Raw genomic sequence first — 24,505 nt, forward strand, 5'->3', positions numbered from 1 at the left:
TTGAAATAAAAAATTTTTCCATTTCGATTGAGAGAAAACCCTATTAATACCCAAAATATTTTCTATGGTTTGTTATAAATTTGTACCTCCTGTTATTAGCATGCTGTACTTAGATTTGATGCTGTACTGAGCATGACTCAGGAGAAATGCCAAAACATGTAATCAAGTGTCAAACAAAACTATATACAGAGCTTCATGTAAGTGTCCTAACTCAGTCTTTATCTCATGAACCATTCATTGTAGAGGCATGGTTCCAATTTAAAAAACTCTCAAAACGTGTTAAAAAAAATCACCCTGCACCAGTTTTGAGATTGAAAATACAGTGCCATAAAATAAAAAATTTGAATTTTTATAATGGCGCCTCATTCTAAAAAACCAATTAGGAAGTTGCCTCATCTCTTCTGAGGCCAAAAAAAAAATTACATGTTTCTAAGTGCAATATACCATGAAACATTTAAATTCAAAAATTGAGAGAAGTAGGGAAAGAACAGCGTAGATGAGAGAAAGGAGCATTGTCTGTCAGTTTATATATACTGTTCTCATACAACTTTCCTTTGATAATTAAATTCAAATATATTGCTAAGAAACGTGAAACTTTTTTTGTTGGAATCAGAAGAGACAGGGCAACAACTTTTTAATTGGATTTTTTAGGATAGGGGGGTGTCCCTATAAAAAAAAAAGATTTTTTATTTTATGACACTGTATTTTCACTTTCAAAATAGGTACAGGGTGATTTTTGAACACACATTTTGAGATTCTTTTTTTTTTATTGGAACCATTTTTCTATAACAAATGCTTGATGAGATAAAGGCCAACTCAGGACTTACAGGTTACCTTGTATATTGCTGTACCGGCTGGAATGGATAAGTGAAGAACAAGTGACTGAAATTTTTTTCCAAATTTCGAAAAATGTTAAAAGAACAGTAACCTTTTTTAGTTTAGTTTTTGCATTTATAATTATAATTGATTAAGTTTTATTAAGAAAGAAAAAAAGGAGAAAAAAATGAGAAAAAAAAACAATATATATAAATATATAAATACAGTATTCTACTCAAGGGATCGCTTGATCCATCAAGAGTATACAAACATAAATTTTTCTGTGGTGGCAAACACTTTCATATACTAACAAGTACTAAGCAAAATACAAGTATAGAGATAGACAAATATTTCAAAGGCCTAGGTGACACAACACTGTATACTGGGGGCCGAGAAGTACCTTCCTATTGTAGTAAAATATTAATATAATTAATTTTTTGAAAGCCCTTAATTCATTTTCATATTTTATTTCATTTGGCAGGTTATTAAAATATAATGGAGCCAAATATATGCATTGCTTTTGGGTTAATGTTTTTTTAGGTTGTATAATATTATATTGAAAACCTAGACGGAGACGTGTGTTTGTTGGGCATTGCTTGATTTCAAACCAAGTAGGATTTTTATAAATAAACATTAGACTTCGGTATATATACAATTTTTCAATATTAAATCTATAGTCTGATTTATAATTATAGGCAGATGGTGTAGGGTTACGAGAAGAAATAATATTTATAGTTTTTTTCAGAGCACTTATTAAAACATTTAAATTGGACTCATAATCACCTCCCCAAACACATATAGCATACTGAATAAGTGAGTAGAACCAAGCAAAATAAAGTGTATGAATAAATTGAGGAGATATAATATTTTTTAAGCAATATAAACGAACATTCATGTATTTTATTTTGTTACTAAGTGCAGTTGCATGAGAGTTCCATTTCAAATTTTTGTTTATAATGAGTCCTAATTATTTTTACTCTTCAGTTTCCGAGACAATCGGACAAAAACATTTGTCATCAGAACATCCCAACTCATGGCATCGAGTTATAAGTGTTTCAATATTTCTATTGTATAATTGAAAATTTATGTATTTAGTTTTGTTGAGATTCAATGTTAACTTATTATGCCTCAACCAAGTGTTAATTTTTGTTAAATCTTCTTCAGTATCAGATTTCAGCATGGTATACGTTTGTTCTGAAAAAACAATAGCTGTGTCATCAGCATAGCTAATCAAATCACCATGTAGATCCAGGTTATTGATATCATTAACAAAGATTAGAAATAAAATTGGTCCAAGAACAGAACCCTGTGGGACGCCAGTTTTAATAATCCTGTATGTACCTATTGTATCATTTATTTTAACTGCTTGCATTCTATTTGACAGATAAGTTTTAAACCAGTGAAAGTGTTGCCTCTCAGACCTGAACAATATAACTTATGCATAAGAATTGGATGATCGACACTATCAAAGGCTTTTTTTAAATCTAAAAACATAGCAAGGGTTCTTTTGCTCTCATTAATACTTTCATATACTTTTTCTGAAAATTTCAAAATTGCCATCTCGGTATTCTTATTTTCAAGAAAACCGAACTGATTTCTTGAAAAGAAATTTAATTGATTTAGAAAATTTATAATTTTGTGTTTCATTATCTTTTCCAAAATTTTCGAAAAAACAGGCAAAATAGAGATCGGACGATAGTTTTTGAAATCATTGACATTACCTGATTTATGAATGGGTATAACAAGAGCACATTTTAATTTATCAATAAAAACTCCATTGAGAATTGAAGAGTTTATAATGTGGGTTATAAACTTTAAATGGTATTTACTGACAATTTTTAGCATTTTTGGAGTGATTCCATCATAACCAACCGCTTTATTATTCTCAAGTATGTTTATTAAATTCTTTACATTCCTTTCCTCTATCTCAGTAACAACTATAGAATTATACTGGTTTGGTACTAGAAGTTCTATTTCATCTATTAACTCAGAATCAGATTTATTAAAAAAAACAGGAAAAAACTCAAATGTTACAGCAGCAGAAAAAAAGAAATAAGTGAAAGAGTTTATAAAAATTAATTAACACAGATATAATTATAATTGATTACAGAAAAAAATAACGGATAGAAAACTGATCACCCAAGGGTGAGTGGGAAAGTAAGTAGTATTGCACTGGGGGTGGAGGATGGAAAAAAGGTTAAGAACCACTATCTTAGTGCGAACCACACTTTTTTTATGTCAATGTTGATTTGGTATTAATTTGATATTTATACTTTGGAGATGCAGTCTTTGCATGACGTAATTTTTTACTCGATAGGATAATGGAATTAAAAGAAGTCCTTGAACAAAAGAAGTTTCTAAAAAAAGCAGACTCCTGTAGATTTTCATGAATCGCCATAGTTCCATATTTTGTGGTAGAAATCCATAGAAACTACGGAAATACCTTAGCAGTTGGAAAGTCTGCTAATATCATCAATTACAAAGGTGGATCAAATATAAACCATTATTTCCTTCTGGGAGGGTACAGTGGTTGTAGGTGGCCCTCTAATGTTAAATGGCAGGTGGTTAGAATGTCTGGAATGTTTCCCCTCTTCTGCACAACTTGTGTTTGCCCTCAGCAGTATAATAAGTGAGCAAGAGGTACATATAAGGTGTCCCAAAAGTTTATGAAATTGGATTAATGCGTCAGAAATATTTTATTACAGACCAGATACACAATTGGCATTCACAGAGTTTCTAACTTTTGGAATCCAGAAATCTGGAGATTCTCCCAAGGGGGGGGGGGGACTAACATCCCAGCACTCATAGACTCGATCAAAAAAAATTCACAAAAAAAATAATTAATTTTTCATCAATAAAGTTCAAAAAGTTCCATTATTCCCCCAAGGCAGGTTCTGCATTGCCCCTGAGCAGAATATAATTCAATGTCAGTCTTTCCATGCATAATAGAGAAATCACATCTACATACTGCTCATAAAACATGTGTTTCCTTTTGTGGATGCTACTGTATTAGTGATTTATAATCTTGGGTATATGAACTCTTCAAAGCAGTTTTATATTATCTTTCTGAAGACATATTTAATCACAGAAAACAATTAAAAAATTCAAAATACAAAGCTGCTGATGAAAAAACTTGTATTTACTGCACGGCTATTAATGGAATACAATATACAGGAATTTCAGCAACCAAGGGCATCCCCTTAAATTAATCAAACAAATGGTCCACATACACCCCCCCCCCCCCCAAATAACCTTAAAAATGATACAATTTCTGCTTTGGCAAAATCATTAATTGCGTTCTCCAACATTTGTAATATTTGGCAATATATCAATGATTTCTTGCTCAATTAAAATCAATTACATAAATTTTGCCAATAGGAAGTGGTAAAAAAATAGGACAAAAACTAGAAAGTAGGACATTTTACCAAAAAGTAGGATGAGTGGGAGCCCTGGAAATCTAATTTTCTGCCAAAATCTAGAAAAATTTTAACAAATCCGGAGAGCAGGAGTAAGAGTGAAAATTCCGGAGTCTCCAGCCTAAATCCGGAGAGTTGGCAGGTCTGCAATCATCAACTCATTTGAAAGAAGGAAAATTTTTATACAATGGAAAACAATGCATAGAGGATGTCCCAAAAGTTTATACAATACAATAGAACCTTGATTATCCGGGTAGTGGATATGCTATGAAAAATTTTAGTTTCATGTTTGGGTTCTTCCATATCCATGTTGTTGTTTCTGTGAAGGTTTTGGAAATTAAAACAAACATTTAATATAACTGGATTTGTTCATTAGTTTACAGAACCCCTCTTCCATTCTTAGAGGTGAAGTCCATGTCAACACGTTGAAATGGCAGCCCCACAGGCACACATAAGAACTGAACATTGTCCTTGGACAATGGACATTTCAAAATTTACAGGCGCTGCCACGAAAAGCTTCTCATGTATAGGGGATATTATTTGAAATTAATTGTTTTTTTTTACAACTGAAAGATAAGGCACAAGGACGGTGTAACTTCAGATGAGTGACCATGTGACTCATTGGCTAAACCAGTGCTATATTCCCTATTTAAATAATTCTCATTGTACATTTTAGAACTGTGCAGAATGGCTGACAGGAAAAAGATAACCGTGTTTTTCGGTTATCTGTGATCTTCTTTCCCACCATTAGCCCAGATAATCGAGGTTCTACTGCAGTGGTTCTCAAATTTTTGTCACTTGCAGCTCTCTTGCCTATTCATGGTTCATATGCTCTCTAGACTAGTTTAGTAGATATTGTGCATTCATAGAACTTCAAAGTATAAATATGCATGCACATCAATATTTCAAGCTCATTGTGACGCCCCTTGACAAAGGCGATGCTCCTATGAACCATGATGCACACTTTGAGAAACACTGTTCTGTATTTCTTCTATCAGTGAAGTACAGTCTATTAGTAGTGAGGCTACATAACTGTGTAAATGAGCAATTTATTTCATTAGAATTTCTTTGCACGAATATGAATATATTCACTAGAGCAGTGGTTCTCAACCGGGAGCCATATGGCCCCAGGATATTCCAGGGGGGCCACAGATGAAAATCTTGCAAAAAGGGAACCACGGCTACTGATACGGGGGCCACGAAGAGAAGTTTGTGAAATTCAATTTTTTTTAGTCACTCGGACAAAAAAAATTAATTTCAAACAAAATGCATAGAATATCTTTTTCACAATTTTCCCCCCATTCAAGTAATATTAACATGAGGAAGGAAATAAAAAAAGTGTTGCATGTAATCTCGATGGTTTTATGACTTGGGGGTGACAGTAGGCCCTGACACAAACTATAGAAGAGGTTTAAGCAAAATGGAGTAACTGTAGGGTCAGAAAATTGTGTGTGTTCAAAGACTTTTCATTCAAAGCGGACTGCCATAAAGAAAGCAGGCAAAAATTTGTTGACCATTCATTGACATTTTTTTCAGTGCTGGTAGTAAATGTAATCCAAAAAGTAGATGGGTGAAAAATGAAAGCTTGTAAAAAAAAAACCCATCGTTTTCATGCAATTACAGATGGATAGCCATCTAGTTTAGCACAAAGCTATCTTCAGCAGGCACTGAGTGGGAATATATTTATAAAAATCGAATAAAGAATGATTGCTCTGGGGTTTTTTTAAAATGAATTTTGATGGGAGGGGTGCCAATCCATTGCCTCTGATGAAAAGAAATAAAGTCAAATCCAGTTACAACAAACTCCAAGAGACCAAATCATACATGAGAAAAAATACCAGCGAAATTTAATTATTTAAAACTACATTGTGTGCGGTATAACTTAATAAACTGTAATTGAATAAAATTACTGTTGTTTCAATCGCAAGTGTTCATATGCCATTCCTTTCAATGTAACAGGAAAACTTAATTTTAAACATATTTAAGACGGTCTTAATGTCATTTGGTTTGCTGATTGGTTTTTATAAGCAATCCAAGCAGATAATATATTGAGACTTCCTCTAAGATTGACACTACATCTTTAAAGTTTTTTTAATCGATACTGTAAAGCTTCCTATTAACTGCCCTACTACTTAAGCCTGCTGCTGGCCTGCAACATCCCAAATAATTTCAATGCAATTTTCCTATCCTGCAAGAACAATATTGTGGACATTAGAAAAAAAATTTTAAAAGGGCGTATGACCACACACATTTAAAACAATTTAAATCCGTTTGTTTGAGACCCACTGCGTCTGCTGATTTCTCAGAAAAGTGCAATAAATTCTCACTTGAGACTTCCCTTTGAAATGTCCAACCGGCTCAATGTGTCTCTTTGTATCTGTCAACCTAAAATTTATGGTTTTTAGTGTTGATAATATGCATGTAAAACCAATTCAGCGACGTGTTTTCACAATCTACAAAAACCGCATGGATTTCATAGTTGGAAATGATGTCTAAATGCCAAAGATTTGGAGTTTGAATCGAAATGAAAATGTCAAATAATTGAAATTGTGCTTCGTATAAATGAAATATTTTAATATTGAAAGCAATATATATAGAGATTAATCGTGGCCATTGTGAAATGTCTCATAAATGTGAAATTTTGTCATAAAACAGAGAGTGAGGCGCGAATCCCCTTGTGGAATTTCAAGGCACAAGTGGAATTTCGAGGTATTTAAGCACAACTGAACCCATCTTGGTCATTTTTCTTATTTTTCTCCCCACCCTTTCTTCCTTTTGTTTCCTTCCAAAATTTATAAAAGTAAAAAAGACTGTTTTCAGATCAAATTGCCAAAGTTCAATTACTTTAGTGCAAAAATGTCAGATTTATTTTTTTTTGGGGGGGGGGGCGAAATACAGTCAAACCATATAATAATGAACTCCAAGAAACAGGAGAAATCAGTGTGTAGTAACAACATTTCATTACAAAGGAATTCCAGATTTTTATGTTCCCATGTAAACCTATCCAGGGGATTAGAAATTTTTTTGTTAAAACGATATTCTTTCCCGCTAAAACGGGAGTCGACTGTATTTCGTCTCAAACAATTTTTTACGTGTATATGCAGGCTGCATGGGTAACAGGGCGTATGGCACTTTACTGGCGAGCTGTTAGTCTTAAAGCAGCAGTTCTCAACCTTCTCTGACTCGCTGAACCCCTTTCAGTGTATTATTTCTATGGCAGAGCCCTTTTTTCTATATTATTTTTATCGCGGTACCCTTTAGGCCTCTTTTTTTTTGTTTATCAAATTTATTGATTTATTTTATTATCCTTGCGTGGTCGCTGAGCCCCTGGGAAGTGCACAAGGAGCACCGGTTCAGAGCCGCTGGTCTTAGAGACATACTTCCAACTAGAAAAAGTATCCAAATCATGTGTTCAACTCAGATATGTCATTTATGTTGTCAGGGGTTGTATAGTTACGAAATTAAAAAAACTTTTTATATTGTCCCCATGTGTCAAAAAACCTAGTTGTTGCTCTGTCTTTCCCGATGCCAACTAAAATAATTTCATGTTTCTAAATGCAATATTCACCGAGATATGCGAATTAGAAAAATTGAGGAAATTTGGGGAAAAAACAGCGTTAAATGCGAGTAAAATGGTTTCTCCGCATCTAATGCTGTTTTTTCCCTCCAACTTTCTTCGAGTATCTCAGGGAATATTGCACTTGGAAATGTCAAATTTTTTTGTTGGAGACAGGGAGACAATTTTCCAACTGGGTTTTGGGGCACAGGGTGTCCATATAAAAAGTTAACATTTTTATTTTGATAATTATGCAACCCCTGGCAATATGAATCAAATATCTGTGTACTGCACATTATTCGGGTACTTTTTCCAACTGGAAGTATGCCTCTAGGACCAATGGTTCACCAGTAAAATGTCATATGCCCTGTTACCTCTGCGCCCTGTATATTAAATATAGTGCGGACTGTTATGTGAAATATTATGTTGTATTTAAGCCAACTTGTATGTTGCTTCATTCGCCTGCGAGAGAGCGGCCACATTATGAACCAAAAAGCCACTTGAAGGTAGCTTGTCATCCAACGAAAAATCAGATTTTCACCGTTTTGAATTCGAAGTCAACAAACTGATAATTTTCTTATTTGAAAATCTGATTATTTGCGCTTAAAATCCTGATAATGAATCATTATTATGTTAACATGAACAGTTTTGTCACTGCGTACATGATTTCTCTGGAATGAAATGGTTCAAACAAATATTTAAAAATATTTCACACGTATTTTAGTTCATTTTTTTAAATTCACAGCAGGACTACAACATGAACCTATATCCTTGATACATGTATTATTGTTGAAAACGATGTGAACGGTTGAACTTTTCAATTGCGATTCATTTGTGTGGCTACTCCTTCATTACTACTTTTATCCACATGAAGAGAATAAAATTAATAAAACTGCTTGCTATCACCTTTTGCCGTTTTATCATTCTAAGAAGGCATATTTTAGAAGCTACAACTGACATTTCTGAATGAAACCATAATCATTTACACAAAAAAAAAACTAATTTGAATATTTAAATTTAATTAATTTATATTGAATTTGAATAATTGAAAATTAATGAAATTAAATTCAAAAATATTTACACTTCAGACAATTTTTGAATAACTATCTTCTAATGGGAAAATGGGGGGGGGGGGTAGAAAGTTAGTAATGTATGTTTGCAAGGGGGGCCACAGGAATGAGAAATGTGAGAAATGGTTCAAAGGGGGCCATAGACAAAAAAGGTTGAGAACCACTGCACTACAGTCATTCTGAACAGGTAAAATGCATACTTTTTTTGCCATTTTGTTATTTTACTTTTTTCACTTCCCGCAGTTTAACCATGTTTTTACGATGTTTTTCCATGTTTTTCTGTGGGGGTCAAGTGGTCATGGTGATGGACTCGAATCGCGAGGTCTCAGGTTCACACCGCAGTGGTGGTCGGCGCAAGTTGGTTTTCTGTGGTTTTCAACTTCGAGGTGCGAATGCAAGCCGATTGCCCCATTAAAAAGTCTTGCTGCAAAGAGCAACAGTCCTACAACGGTAAAATAATAGTGCCCCGATTCAGAATTCTGCAAATTGTGAGGTGTGCTGTGTCATGTTTCTTTAAATGTGAGCACTGAGCAGACGATACCCACAAAGAAATTTTCTCCATTTATCACAAGAGAATCAACAAAATACAACGGTGCGATACCCAAGAATTCTCTCCAGATAGGATTGATGCTCAATAAAAGAAAAAAAATTTAAATCTCATTTTCAGTAAAAAAAAAATCACTTTTGAATCATTTCTATTTTCTAGAACAGAGGGGGGCATATTTCTGATTGGCTTGATACCTCCCAGTAGCATAATTAATGCTGTAGTATATTGCCAAAACCTTGCAATGCCTTACGCAGGCTATTCAAAATAAACAGGGTGTAATGTTGACAAATAATGTTCCCCTGCTCGGGCTCACAGAGCGATTGTCCCCAATCAACATCTCAAACAGATTCAAGTGGCAAGTTTCAACCATACAGCATGAGATCCTGAGCTCAGTGGCTTTCATTTGTTTCTTTAACTAAAGAAGCATTTAGTACAGGGGTTCTCAAATTTTCCACTCACTGTGCCCCTGGCAAAGGTTAGTGGTGCACCAGGGTGCCACAGCGCACAGTTTGAGAATCCCTGATCTAGAGAACAACACGTTTATGATGAGTTACAATGTGGTTCTGGTAGCCAATGCAGGTTTTTTTATGACATTGGGGTACAAAAACTAGCACCTAGATGAAATAATTGTTGGGAAAATGGTGACAATTACACAGAAAAATTACCCATGAACTAACTAGTGACTAATTCGTAGTAGGCATTTTGACTGAAAAAACGGTTTTGAATAAATAGTAGCCATTGCATCTTTACTTTTCAAACACCCCTCATATTATAATATTTCTGGCTAAAAAGGCATAAAACCATCTGAAATTGTGGGGAGGCTCTATGTACTGTTTAGGAAAGATATACTCTCAAAAACTCAAGTGTATGTTTCATTGACATAAATTCCGTTAGAAGAATGTGATGCTGTTGAAAATGAACTTCAACAACAATGACCACGGATAAACATTGTTGCAGAAAACATTCATTGTCTTTACGGAACTATTGAAATGGATGGCCACATAAAGATTCCAGAAATAGCATAGGCAGTTGTTATTACCTATGGGGAATGCTGAATACATCATTGAGGATGTCCTAAAGTAAGGAAAAGCATCTACTAGTTGGATTCCTTGTTCCCTTAGTGAGCAATAAAAACATACTCAAATATGTAAAAAAAAAAGAAGAAGCTTTAAACCCTCTAACAGTGTTTCCCAAAGTGGGCAATATCCTCTCGGTGGTCAATGGAATGGTCCAGGGGGGCGATAGAAGCTAAGAGTATAACATAGGATCCTATGGGCTCACTTCAGTTGGGGGCAATGAGGGAAAATAAATTTTGAAGAGGGGCAGATGGAACAAAAAGTTTGGGAAACTATGCTCTAACAGATCAAAGGAGAATTTTCCTGCACTGTATTACTTGTGATAAAATTAGGGTTCACCATTATGCTACTGAGTCAAAATTAGCGAGCATGTTGTGTTAAAATAGAGAGGAAGTTGGGCCAGTCAAGACTATAAGATGTTTATAGGCTAGAAAAGTTCTTGCAACTGTTACTTTGGATACCAAGGGCATTTTAAAAAGTGGATTTTCCTCAAGAATAAATGCTGCTTATTACTGCCAATTTCAGGCCCAAACTGCTTACCAGAGAAAGCACCGTTGGTTGCCAATATGTGATGTCATTCTTCTCCACCAAAAATGTGAAGCCACAGATTGCTACATTAATGGTTGAAAAGCTGAGAAGAAAAAAGCTGAAAAGTTGACTCACTGGTCAGCTCTGGAACACCCTCCTTGAAGTCCAGATTTATCCCCCTTGCGACTACCATTTGTTTGGACCACTTACAGAGAGGCATTTGGATAACAGAAATTTCACAGCGATGCAGGAGTGAAGGAACATGTGTGCAACTAACTGCACACACAGTCCTATCTTTTGAGGGAGAGGTGAAAAAATTGTGGATTCTTTTTTAGAAAAAATGTACTTCAGAATTTGATGATTATACAGAAAAATAATGTGCTAGTTTTACATCTCTTTATTCTTCTGAAAAAATAATAAATTTCAGTTTATATTTGATTTGCCCTCATACATATAGTAAAAAAAATTATCATTCCGACAGCACAATCTATTCATGCTAGTGCACTGATTAAAGAGTCATGCATTAAATAATGATATAATTATGATGAAAAAATTCCAGAAAATATTAAATGAAATTTATGTTTACATATAAAATGAAAAAAATTGTTTTTCAATTTTTTATCCCTTTCCAACCTTTGAATATCATATAACATAAATTTGCATATGATTAATTCAAGATATACAGAAGACTGGATGTTGTGAAGATATTTATTATTTTAGATGTTATTTTTTAAGGAAGGAAAAAACTCATCTCTGCCTCTACCGGGAGTCGAACCCAGGTCCCTCGATTGCCGGACGAGTGCTCTGACCACTAAGCTACAGAGGAGATAGAGATTTTCCTTCACTAGAACGTATGTATGTGCTGAACGGAACCGGGCAATGGACGGTGAACCGATCAGCCAATAGCTCATGGATGACGAGCCACCAGATGGCTATATATATGACATGAATGTCGCTCTTCACTTGTTAATACAAGATATACGGAGGACTGGATATTGTGAAGATATTTATTATTTGAGATGTTAATTTTTTTTAAGGAAGGAAAAAAAATGAGCTATTGGCTGATCGGTTCACCATCCATTGCACGGTTCCGTTCGACACATATATACGCTCTAGCGAAGGAAAATCTCTATCTCCTCTGTAGCTAAGTGGTCAGAGCACTTGTCCGGCAATCGAGGGACCCGGGTTCGACTCCCGGTAGAGGCAGAGATGAGTTTTTCCCCTTCCTTAAAAAAATTAACATCTAAAATAATAAATATCTTCACAACATCCAGTCTTCTGTATATCTTGTATTAACAAGTGGAGAGCGACATTCATGTCATATATGATTAATTGCTAGCCAGTGCATCATTATGAGAAAAATGTTTCAGATATTTTTAACCACTCAGTAGGTGTTTAATATTCAACACTGCGTAATAAATGTCTGCATAGTACTGGTGAGCAAATAGAGTGGATTTTGATTGCCAAATGCAGGCCAGTCTTTCATTCAAAAAAGTGGGGCTTGGGTCTTGCTTTGGGCCTTTACTGAGATCCAAAGCAAGAAAATACATTCATATAAACATCATTATTGATTTGTTGATTTCTCACTCCCATTTTGGAAGATCAATAGCAGAACACCCTTAACATATAAAATGCATTATACTAGCCACATTTTTAGATTTCTTATTTTAATTTTTATGCCTGCCAAAAAATAACAACCTTAAAGTATTCCATTTAATCATGAATATTAAGAAGAGTTACATCAATTACCTCACAAGATTCCAAATTGTATATCTTGGAAGAAGGCAAATCTAATAAAACAAAAAATAAAACAAGTTAAATATTTTCTTACTAGAAATCAGTTTTCTCATGAAAGTAGTGGTTTATCATCATCTAATTTGAAATATAACTGATTAGATACATCAAACTTTTAGGCCATGGGGAAATTAAATTCTTTCATAGTTAGAACATATTAACCAACTGAAGATCCATAAGTCTCATACCAATCTACTCAAAGAAGGTTCAAGGTGTTACTACACAATTAATTATACAATGTGTCATCTTTCAAGTAAAGAATTTTCTAGAACTGTTCTGAATATATTTTGCTGCCTCATTTTTTACCCCCACCCCCAGTTCCAGCCCTGATTTTGCTAGCTATTACATATATGATCCTAGGCTTGACATATTGCAAGATTAGAATATGATTATTGGTGAGTGAATGTGTCTGAAAAGATTTTCCAGTTTTAAGTGACAAGGGCTACTCAAGCTTGAAAGACAGGCTACATAACACACAAGAAGACTGAAGGAGTTTTCTGACAAAGATCTAGATTACCATCACAAGAGGATGTCACACAACGAACCACATAATTGGCAAAACGTTTGAAATAGATCAATCAACAGTAACAATAAAGGGTCTACATATCTTTTGGGAAGATCCAGAAGATCAGAAACATTAGACAATGATTTTTATTACTACAGCGATTTTTCGTGAAGATTTTCTTAAAGAAAATTATGAAAAAAAAAACCAGTATGTGTTATGAATTTGTAGTAAGTAATAGGAAATTTTGTGTGGTAACTGTACTCCAGAAATAAATCATCGTGAGAATATAAGCGATACCAGTTTCCACTTTCACCTCTCTCTCCAAGGAACATTGTGAAAAACAAATAAAAAATTTTTTTCTTCAAGTTTCAAAGTTGATCTATGTATAGGCATGCAAAAAAACCTGAAATTCCAAATTTTAATACAATAAGTGACTTTGTTCATAGTTCAACCTTTAAACGGTTAAGTATGAGGGGTCCCAAGTTTCATAGGCATAGAAGAGATCAGGGAGGATATAAGTCTGGAAGCACATGTGACAGACATGACGGGTGAAATTTTTTAGGTTACAACAAAGGTAAAAGAGTTTTTGGAGACATTTATGAGAAATATAATCAACGTAAAGATTCCAGTGGAGATTGGCAGAGATTATAACGCCCAGGTATTTATAACGGGGGAATTTCAGAGATAAAAAAATTGTTGATTGAATAAGGGAAATTGTGGGGAATTCTTTTACGGGTAACTTTCATAAAAATTGATTTCGAGGAGTTGAGAGGCAATTCCCAGGCTGAGCACCATTTGGAAATAATGGCAGGTTGTGTTGAAAAGATCCTTGGTCGGATGTATTGGAAATGACAATTGTCTGCGAAGAGTCTGATATGGCAGCAGTTAATGGAGTTAGGTAGATCATTTATTTAAAATAGTGAAGGCGAGAGGACCGAACCCTGAGGCATGCCAGATTCAACATGAAGAAATGGGGAATTCTGGCCCTTGAATGAGACAAATTGGCTGCGGTCAATGAGGAAGGCCTCCATCCATTTTAAACAGTTGAACACAGCTTGTGCCAAATCATGTTGAAATAGAAACTGGCCCACACTCAACTGCTCTCAGCGCAGCGGAAAAAAAGCCACAGCTGATAAGGAGATGTAAATAATGTAAATAACCCCCCCCCCCATCTTTTCCTTTTCTTCTTTTATTTTCGGTGGAGGTATATATATACACACATAAAATTATTGTAAATAATATTGTACAAAGATAAAATTTTTTCTAACATTGAAAACTTGAATCATTGAAAATTCTGCATATGACAACAGTATATTCATCATACTGACCGGCCCTTAGACGATTCCGTTTTTCTTTTGAACTCCTTCACTTCACGCCCTGGGCTCGTTCCCCCCCCCCCCCCCCCACCCACCTAAGCAGCGACTCGGGTGTAACAGATAGGAAAGAAAAATCTTTTCGTATCGTAAGAGGGTAGATAAGAAAAGAGAAAAGAAAGGTATGGGATAAAATCCAACATACAGATAATCGGGTAGCCGGCTGTCTATGCTATCAAAATGAAAGAGAAACGAGAACGAATGAAGTGACAGCAAAAACCATTAAAGTTAATTAAAGCCTGCAAGGGTGCCAGCTCTTATAAGAAGAGTAAAAGAATATGAACAATTTGCACACTCACGCTAATGGCTTCACGCACATTCGCTAAGCAGGTGGCGAAGAGAGATGAAGGGGGTATGGGCCGCTATCACAGCAGCAATTGGGACCCCAGCCCACCAAATATGGTCATGGTCACTCAACTGTTGTTACAGTGCGAGAAGAACAAAGTTTCCAAAATGTCAAAATATGATGCTGTGGTTAAAGTGTCATGCACAAGAACCAAAGAGCTGAGACAATACTATTAGAAACAGTCCTATACCATTAGGTCACTGTCACCAAACTTCATTTAAGGCGCAATACAGTTGGGCAGATAACTTTTGGCAGAAATACTCCAACAAATCAACAGACAATGGCTAGCTTAAGAAGAAATAAAAAAATATAAATAACTTACTTTTTTCATCACATCTTCTATAAAACTCAAGTAAAGCAAAACATATGAAACACCCGTAGCAGCTAATGATGGGCGTTGAACACTTAAAATTGTTTCAATATTTTCTTTTGAAATAAAGTCAAGGGCACATTTCTTGTGAGTGAATAGAACTGCAATGAGCTAAAAACAAAGGTATTACAATAATTTCATTTTTAAAGTAGAGGCTCTGCATAACAAATGTTAAGATAAAAAAGTTTTCTATATATAATGAAATTTTCATCTCAGAACACTCACATTTTTGTTACGTTGCTTTATGTGAAGAAAATTATTTGTCTACAGGGTTGGTAAAAAAACCAAAAAACGGGGTTTTTTGGTTTATATAGTATTAACATTAAAAACAATGAAATTTCTGAAAAATCATTCAAACTTCTAATAATTAACTAAAATAAAATGTTTATTAATGTAATTAACACTATCCCCATGCTAATTAATCAACAAATATTTATTACATTTTAACAAAAACCAACTTTTGCAATTTAATTATTTTTTGCTTAACTCAATGGATTACTGTGTGTTTGAAAATTCTTTTAATGTTATTATTAATCATATAATATATATAAAGGTTTTTCTCCAGTTACTTTCAGTATACTTAATTAGGAAGCTATTTTGCAAAAAGTAATAAAAATTAGGTGAATATAATGTATTTAATGAAGCATAAATAATGCAGATTAATTAGCAATGATTTATGATATACAGGGTAATTATAACTAAGGTTCTGATTTCAAAACACTGTAAAAAAAGAATGATTGTCAGAATGACTTGAAAACTGACATGAATATTCCTGAAAAAATTAAATTTTATTTGATAAAGGGGAAAAAATACTTAAAAACGTAAAATTAATGACATCATCCAACATGTGGGAAATTTGCTCGCTTAAACCAACGTGGTTTAAACCAAACAACCCTGTTTGGCTCCAACAAAAACTTTTTTTTAGGGATCCCCAAATGCCAGTTTGGTAAAAAGAAGATAGAGAATTAATTCTATGGCTTCCTACTAACAGTAAAAAGCCTTGATTCAAATCATAAACAAATACAAAATATAAACCAATTTCCTCTACTTAAAATCAGAGAAAGTGATTTTTAATGATTCATTACTACCTTTTTTTATTATTACACCACAAGACTGTGGTTGCATGTGTGAAATCTGAACGTTTGTGATCTGAAACGTTCATGACCAGCAACTACTGATGATAATTACACGACAGCATTGCAGCTAGATTGCATAACTGCAGATATTTTCTGATTAGAGTTTTTACCCAGAATCTCAGAAAATATTTGACAATTTCAACTAGCTAACATAAATCTTACATAATTTTTTACAAAGTTCATGTGCAATCTAGTCGAAACAAAATTAATTTACAAAATTTATAGATACACTGGCTTGGAATGCAGGTAATAAGCACCCTTGAAAGTACTGTAATTTCTGGTACATAATTTAATATACCAGAATCTCCAGCAATTTATGTATATACATGCAAGAGAAAACATTCTATTAAATTGAGAAACTCTGTAAATAGTCCTCATTCAGGGCCATAACAAGATATAAAATTTTAATAAACCATTTGCAGATAAAGTAAAATTATGATGAATGAGTAAAACTAAATATTTTGAGATTGAAATTTTTCATCTTGTTTCCGAAAATGAAAAAAAATCTACACTGCTTGCAGAGCGTAAAAAACAGGCTTTTTCTTGGAAAGCTGGCTGGTTATACCAATACAGTATAGCACCTCCTTTGTTACTCTCTACTTTATATAAAGTAATAAAACTACTCTACAGTATTATGAGATAGCACAATCATGGAGTTTATGAATATTCAAAATAATTAATCTCAAGGGTGCAGAAAATGTTAAAATTTTAGAATTAAATTTTAGAAATCACTATTATTGGGTTATTTTCTAGTTTGGTGTCAGTAAAACCGCAGTGTGTCATATATGTAATTTGGATAACATTAGCAGAACATGCAGAGGATTCACAATTATCCCTTCAAATACTACTACTAAAAACCATACATACACTTCATAAACATTTCACTAATTTATTTCTCATGAATTGGTACATGCGGGAAAGTGTTGTATGTATATATGTGTGGCTTTAATGTATTTATGATGTCTGAGTTGTGTGTTTTGTGTTTGAGAAGTTCTGCCATCTGCCTTCTATATTGCAAGACGTTAAGGGTGATGCCTGAAGTTTCGTGTTTTGGGCATCTGATATTTTCCACTATTCCAAATACTAATCAAAATATCATATTTGTCAATATAATGTAATAAAAATATTAAATTTCATGGTAAGTTTTATACTATGAAATTCTACTTACCTTCAAAGCATCAAATGAAAGCCTCACATTTGGCTGTTCATTTAAATTTGTATATTTCAAAAGTAATAGCATAGCACTTCTTCGTGCCTCTGAATACATGCACGCCATGAGCTAAAATAAATAAAAAACAAAGGATATACAACATGCTTATAACGAACACTGATATTACAAATTTATTATTTGCTCATAATTAACAAACACAAATGATCAGGAATTTTTTTTGTAATCTTAACTAAATCTTATTAGTAAATTTAACGTTTTACAATGTGGAGGCACCGCTGATAATGGTCCTTCTCTTTCCCCCAAAAGACTTTCAGTGCACATTTGCTAATCTTTAACTAGATTCGGATGTTTGTTTTGGTAGTCTCATTGTGTGGGAGTAAATTTTGGAGAATGTCATGAAAAATTAAAAATGAAAAATAAAAATTTGTATTTACATGTGGCAGAGTGAATACAAATTTTTATTTTTCATTACACTTTAGCTAACCAGTAAAAGCAGTTTAGAATTCATAACTTTTGAATTTTTTTTCCTTTTTTTCCCAGCATTATAAGAATTCATTTAGTAATCAATGATGCAGTTGCTATACATCAGCCGTCAATCAAATTAACTATTTTATGTTTATATAGATCGTAATCATTTTCTGTGTAAGACTTACTTGATGAACTCGATGCAAAACTAAGTACCATTAAATCAAAAAACGTTATTTTGATGGGCGATATCAATATCAACGTATTTAATCCTGAACCGGATCATATAGTAAAAAATATGAATACCATGTCAAACAAGTCCTAGTTTTTTCCCTTTAGTAATGGATATATAACTAGGTCCAGTTCACTAACTTGCATTGATGACATGAGTTGTCCAGTTGCAAAACTCATTAAGAGCCAACCAGATTTTTTTTACAGAAAGTGAAAAAGAAACTTTCGCAGAGTGTATTTTTTGAGCTGACTGCTTGAAATTAAAAATTTTAACGGCATAACATTAACATTTTAACTAGTTTCAGCTCAAAAAATACACACTCTCTCTCTACAACAGTTTCTTTTTCAATTTCTATAAAACATCTGGTTGGCACTTAACGAGTTTTGCAACTGGACCACTCACATACACTTATGTGACTCATCAGACATTATTAAATCCTATTCATCCATAATTTAATCAGATATCACTAATCACTATCCAACTATTTGCAAACTTCAATTTAATACTTCAAATATATATGAATTAAATAGAGTAAAACATAGAATGAAAAAAATAATCACTAGTTTCACTAATCTGTCATCCTTTCTCCAAAACTACGAATTCAAAATTATAATTCTCGCTCTGGACTAGCATTTGATAAATTTTTATTCGATCTCCATACTATACTTCAAAACCATTCTAAATACATCAACACTGCATGCAATAGAACCTATGGGAAACCTTGGATTAATGATGAAACACAAAAATTATACTTTAAACTAAAAAATTCCCCTATGACCTGACCTTTCAGCAAACATAACATATAAAATCTATATAAAATATAGTCACTTTATACAAAAGCTTGATAAAATATATAATAAGGTCCCTAATAACAAACACCACAGCAAACAATTATGAAACAGAATGTCACAAACTTAACTATAAGACAAAACTATATTTATAGACCAATAAAATTTTCATTCTTAAACAATAAATGGCTAGAAACAAAAAAAAATAAAACCTCATCTATATTGAATAACATATATCAAGTGCCGAAACCAAATAAAACATTATTCCAAAAGAGTTAATAGATATAACTGCAGCAAAAATTATAACCTATAACATGCAATCAATCATACAAATAATAACATAAGATCCAATCACGATATATTAATATTTTCAATAAACACTTGTCTTGAATTCATACAACAACAATAATAGATCATAAAACAACACAAAATGTCATTCTAAAAAAAAAGGGGAAAAAAATTAAAAAATAACGGCTTAAGAATTACCTATTTACCATAAACAACGTGAAAGGCAATTTTCGAAATCCTGGTATATAGATATGTCGAAGGTTTAAACAACTGGCTGTTACGAAGATATATTTTGGAAAGAGAGATAATTCAACTGCCCCTGCAGGGAATCGAACCCACGTCCTTTCACTTTCCGGGTGAACGCCCTAGACCACTAGACTACAGAGGCACAGAATCTCTCAATCTTTCCTTGGAGCTTTCCTTTCCAAAATATATCTTCGCAAGAGCCAGTTGTTTAAACCTTCGTATGGTAGTGGAGAGTGACGTCATCCTTGTACATAGATATGTGTGTGCATATATATGTATATACACACAATTTTTGAACTGTAGATAAAACATAATTATGATAATTAATACATTTATATTCCTCTGGTCATTGCCAACACCTAATAAAATGTTATTATTCATTCATTGTTTTTCCTTTTTCTGCTAATCATGATTACATACTAATTTCATTGCATACACCAGATTCATCAATAAATATCAATATCTGTGCGAATAATGACATATATCAACCTATTTGTTTATGTATATTACTGTTTTCTTTCCCCCCCCCCTTTTTTTGTTTCTGTGTTTATAACTCTTTTTTTGTCCTTAGCTTTTCATTTTAATGGATGTATTACACATATTAATTACAAATTTGATTCAACTATTGATAATGACTGTACCCTAATGAAATTTGTGTGTCCACCAGTATGGATCTTATAGGATCCCTTGATAGAGTTTTTTTTGTCACCTAAGTGTTTTAATTAATAAATATATTTATAACAAAACATTAATAGTATTTTTTTTACTTTTGACCAAACTCAAGTTTTGGTCAAAAAAATAAAACATAGCATATGATTACATTTTGGTTAAAGGTATTTATAACAGTATCACATAAATTATAAAAATTCTAAGTGATATTCATCCCCCCTCCAATTATTCAAAATAAAAATACCAAAGCTGAAAAAGACTTTCTTTACAAAATTATTCATATTTGCAGCAGCTCTGTATTCACCTACACAAAAAGTTATTTTTTTTAAAGGAGAGGTGTGATGTTACTTGTATAATTTCATAATTAAATATCACTCTTTTTTTCAAAATGCTCCTTAAAATTTTGGAGAAGAGTGAAATTACTCTTAAAAATTATATTTTTGGATAATTCTGAGCATGACTATGAAAGATGGGAGGGGAAATGGTGCTGAAGTACAGAGGAATGAAACATGCTCTCTCGGAAAGAATCATTTCGGGGCACACAGGAAGAAAATTTTTCACGTCCTTTTCTGAAATTCTGGGAGTTTGATGATGCTGAGCATGCCATTGCAACACTGATACATACAAAGCAAGTATGAGACTATATTCAAGTTTCCACAAGTACATACACAAAATATTCAATACACCGTATTTTCCTCTGTATAATTATTGTGGATTATCTGTTAAAAAGTGTTTAGTCATTGAAAAAAATATATGGATTATGTACTGCTGTGGACAATCTGCAGAAAATGACGTTATCAGCCTGATGAGTCTGAATTGGAAGGTTTTTGATTGAACTGTAAATTTTGTTTCATGTGTAAATAATGCTATTGTTTCATAAATAAATTTTATTAATTAGTGTACCAATAGATTGTGCTTATTGAAACACAAGGTAAGTTATTTATTTTAATTTTTTTAAATTCTGGGGATAATACACTACAGTGGATTATACATGGTTTTTGTGTCTTTTCTTCACATTTTGCATGCAGATTATACCCCACGGCGGATTATACACAGGAAAATATGGTATATAAATATATTCACAAACAAGCACTATTTAGTGTAGAAAAATATGAAATACACTATTGGAGCAGGATGTTAATTTTGATGCCTATGTCGTAGAGTTTCTACCACTGGTAGTAGCACCATTTCCTGGCAGGAATGATATTCAGAACTTAGCTAATGCCTTTTTTTTAAATTTCAATTTCATTGACAATTTTTTTGGACAGCATAACAATCTTCTTTTGCCATTTTTCTCAGCATATCAGAAGCGGTTGAGGTCACTGGAGTCCAGCCAATCAGGTACTGTAATGTCAGCTGCACAGGGCATTAGCAGAGCTGTTCCCTACAGAGCACCCACTACAGGGTTTTGGCCGTGAAAATAAAGAAAAAAATCTCCTAACACACCCCCCCCACACACCTTTTTTTTTTCTTCCTCTTTTCAAAGAACTTCTTTCAGCATCAAGTACAATTCTTCGTCAACCTTAGTAGGAAGTATTCCAGGGTAAGGGAAAAGTAATGAATTTTTTTAGAAACAGCTAGGAGGATATTAATGACCCTTAAAAAGGGAAATGAAAATTAATGACTTTTTGAAGAGTTTTTAAGCACCGTACGAACCCTGAATAATAATAAAAATAAGTAAAACACCACAAAAAAATCAAAGTGCAGAGCTGAACTTTTTTTTTCAAAAAATTAATATATATAAAGAAAAAACAATTTCTGTTGTATTAAGAACATCTCCCGCAGCACCATAGTTAAGTGTGGCCATCTATAGCACTTGGTAATAGTAATGATGCACAAGGGACCAGAGAAACTTATTGTTATAAATGAGAGTTGTTATAAATAGAATATATTAACACTATAAGAAATGCACCAGACTAGAGAGTAGGTGATTATTGAGGATTTTCACTGTATATTGTTTCTAGTAAATACCATTTTAACATATCTAATGTGTTTATGCTTCAAGCGATCATATTAGGTACAATAGTTTCCAGAAGTATCAGCCTGAAAAATGACTAAATAGGTTTCAAAAGAAATGAGAAAAGGCTTCAAAAGAAATGAGAAAAGGCTTCAAAAGAAATGAGAAAAGGCTTCAAAAGAAATGAGATAAGGCTTCAAAAGAAATGAGAAAAGGCTTCAAAAGAAATTTTTCATGTTTTAAAAACACACCTATTTTCTATTTCATACCAAAAACCAAAACGTAAACTAGCCTTTCGCATGCTTATTAGTGCAACATTCACGATGATAAATTTTTGTTCAGGCCCTATTGAACATCAGCGCTTACTTTATTGAGAAAATAGATTCAGTAATATTCTTTAACCATTGAGAAGTGATCAACAGGACATTGCCTTTATTATAAAATTAATTTATTATGGATTCAGTTTATATGATAAAAAGAATTTCAAATATTAATTTTGCATCACAAAAGAGGGGCTTAATCTCTGCGACTGCACAGTGGTGGTCAGTTAAAGTTTACTGTCTGTGGTTTCTAACTTTGGGGTGCAAATGTCAGCTATTTTATCCTCCAGAAAAAGTCTTGATACAAGCAAAAGCATACCCACAACACAAAACAAACTTTCGTACATTCATTGAACATTCACAATTTCATAGACTATTACTATTTCAACTTTTATTCTACACTTTTTGATTTCTAAAATAGGAAACTAATACCTCAGGGTAATCTGCAATTGCAGTAAGATATTGAAGTATGTAACGCTGTTCATCTGCTAAAGTAAGAGGATAAACTTGATGACTGCCAATCATAAGAGGCTCCACATCTGACCAACTACTGCTAGATAGTTCACTAATACCAAATGTGCTTTTGCTGGAAGATCCAAAGTCTGCATTGTTTGCAATCAATGAAGGCTAAAATGTAAAAAAAATCAGCATGAAAAAGTTGTAGTTGAAAAATCTATAATTTGATACAAAAATTCAACATATAACTTGTCTTTGTGGTGAGGTGTATACTAAATATAGTCAATACACAAAAGTTAATAAATTAGACAAAAAAGGGGTGCTGATATTATAGACTGGGAGTGCACAACCTTTGGCACATGGATCGAATGTCGCCCCTTCCCAAGGGGTTCCACCCGGCTCACAAAAGGTGTTTTGATAGAAAAGTATCAATATACATAAAAGTATAAACAGCTAGCCTGACCATATTTCTTTCATAAAAGTACAGGAAAGCATTATCCATTGCCAATTACCATCAAAAAAATTGGCAAAGTGAAATAAAGTTGTTAAATACCACTAAAATTGCTGAAAAATTGCTAGAAGTTGAAAATAGAGGGCTACTGTAAGTTGCAATTAGTAAAATTGCTAATTCACTAAATCTTATATGTTTGACAAGTTGATATATATGCAGAGGTCCCACTAAAGAAATTAGAAAAAGTAGGAACAGGGCGTTTACCCCCTAAGACAACAGAATCATAGCTTTATACAGAATGCATACAAAAAAATACTCTACTTTTTCATAGCACTATTTCAGTATCCTATAAGACTGACTCAAGCCAAAGTAAATTGAGAGAAATGACTTGGTAACAAAAACAATTTTGGGCCAAAACAGTGTACAAGCAACCACAGACAATTCTTTTCTGTTTCTCCTCACAATATACAGGGTGAATAGCAAACAGAAGGTATGGCATATTTCACTGGCAAACTGTTGATCCTAGAGGTATACTTACAATTAGAAAAAGTTACAACGTGACATCCCCCAATCTTTTTTTTTTGTTGCAAATGGCAATATTTTTCCTAATTTCATTTTGAATTTGGTTCCTATGAATGCTGAAAATATCATTATAAATCATTCTAAAATAAGTATTTCTCATTTTGTGTTACTTTTTCATTATTTAAATTCAATGGAGTATCGTACTGAAAAGCAATATTACTCATACTGCTTTTTCAGTATGACATTTTCCATACTATAAGGTGGGGGGTTGTTCTATTTATCAACATAATTATGTTGATAAAGGAGATGTTATGATGATGTAGGAAAGAAGCCAGGAAATGGACCACAGAGCATCCCAAGGCATTGTAAATCAGAAAGACCTGCACCCCTCCTCCTGTGGGAACTTG

At 33.3% G+C, this 24,505-nt stretch overlaps 1 protein-coding gene and 1 non-coding gene across 3 annotated transcripts in view; both read right to left on the reverse strand.

Annotated features, from left to right (window-relative positions):
- mahj (LisH and WD40 domain-containing protein mahjong) overlaps positions 1 to 24,505 on the reverse strand; it is a 196,168-nt gene that overhangs the window by 123,396 nt on the left and 48,267 nt on the right. For both annotated transcript variants that reach the window (XM_089239163.1, XM_089239162.1), the window contains exons 8-11: positions 23,102 to 23,296; positions 17,702 to 17,812; positions 15,350 to 15,508; positions 12,759 to 12,799 (exon numbers count right to left, since the gene is read on the reverse strand). In XM_089239163.1, the coding sequence (XP_089095289.1) occupies positions 12,759 to 12,799; positions 15,350 to 15,508; positions 17,702 to 17,812; positions 23,102 to 23,296 (506 nt within the window). The remainder of the gene's footprint in view (positions 1 to 12,758; positions 12,800 to 15,349; positions 15,509 to 17,701; positions 17,813 to 23,101; positions 23,297 to 24,505) is intronic.
- On the reverse strand, positions 19,792 to 19,865 carry TRNAS-GGA (transfer RNA serine (anticodon GGA)). The gene has a single exon. It is a non-coding gene; the product is annotated as a tRNA-Ser (tRNA).

Source organism: Pholcus phalangioides, unplaced genomic scaffold, assembly GCF_987345545.1.
Source record: "Pholcus phalangioides strain wild (caught in Gottingen) unplaced genomic scaffold, Ppha-v1.0 ptg000011l_1, whole genome shotgun sequence".
NCBI classification, from domain to species: domain Eukaryota; kingdom Metazoa; phylum Arthropoda; class Arachnida; order Araneae; family Pholcidae; genus Pholcus; species Pholcus phalangioides.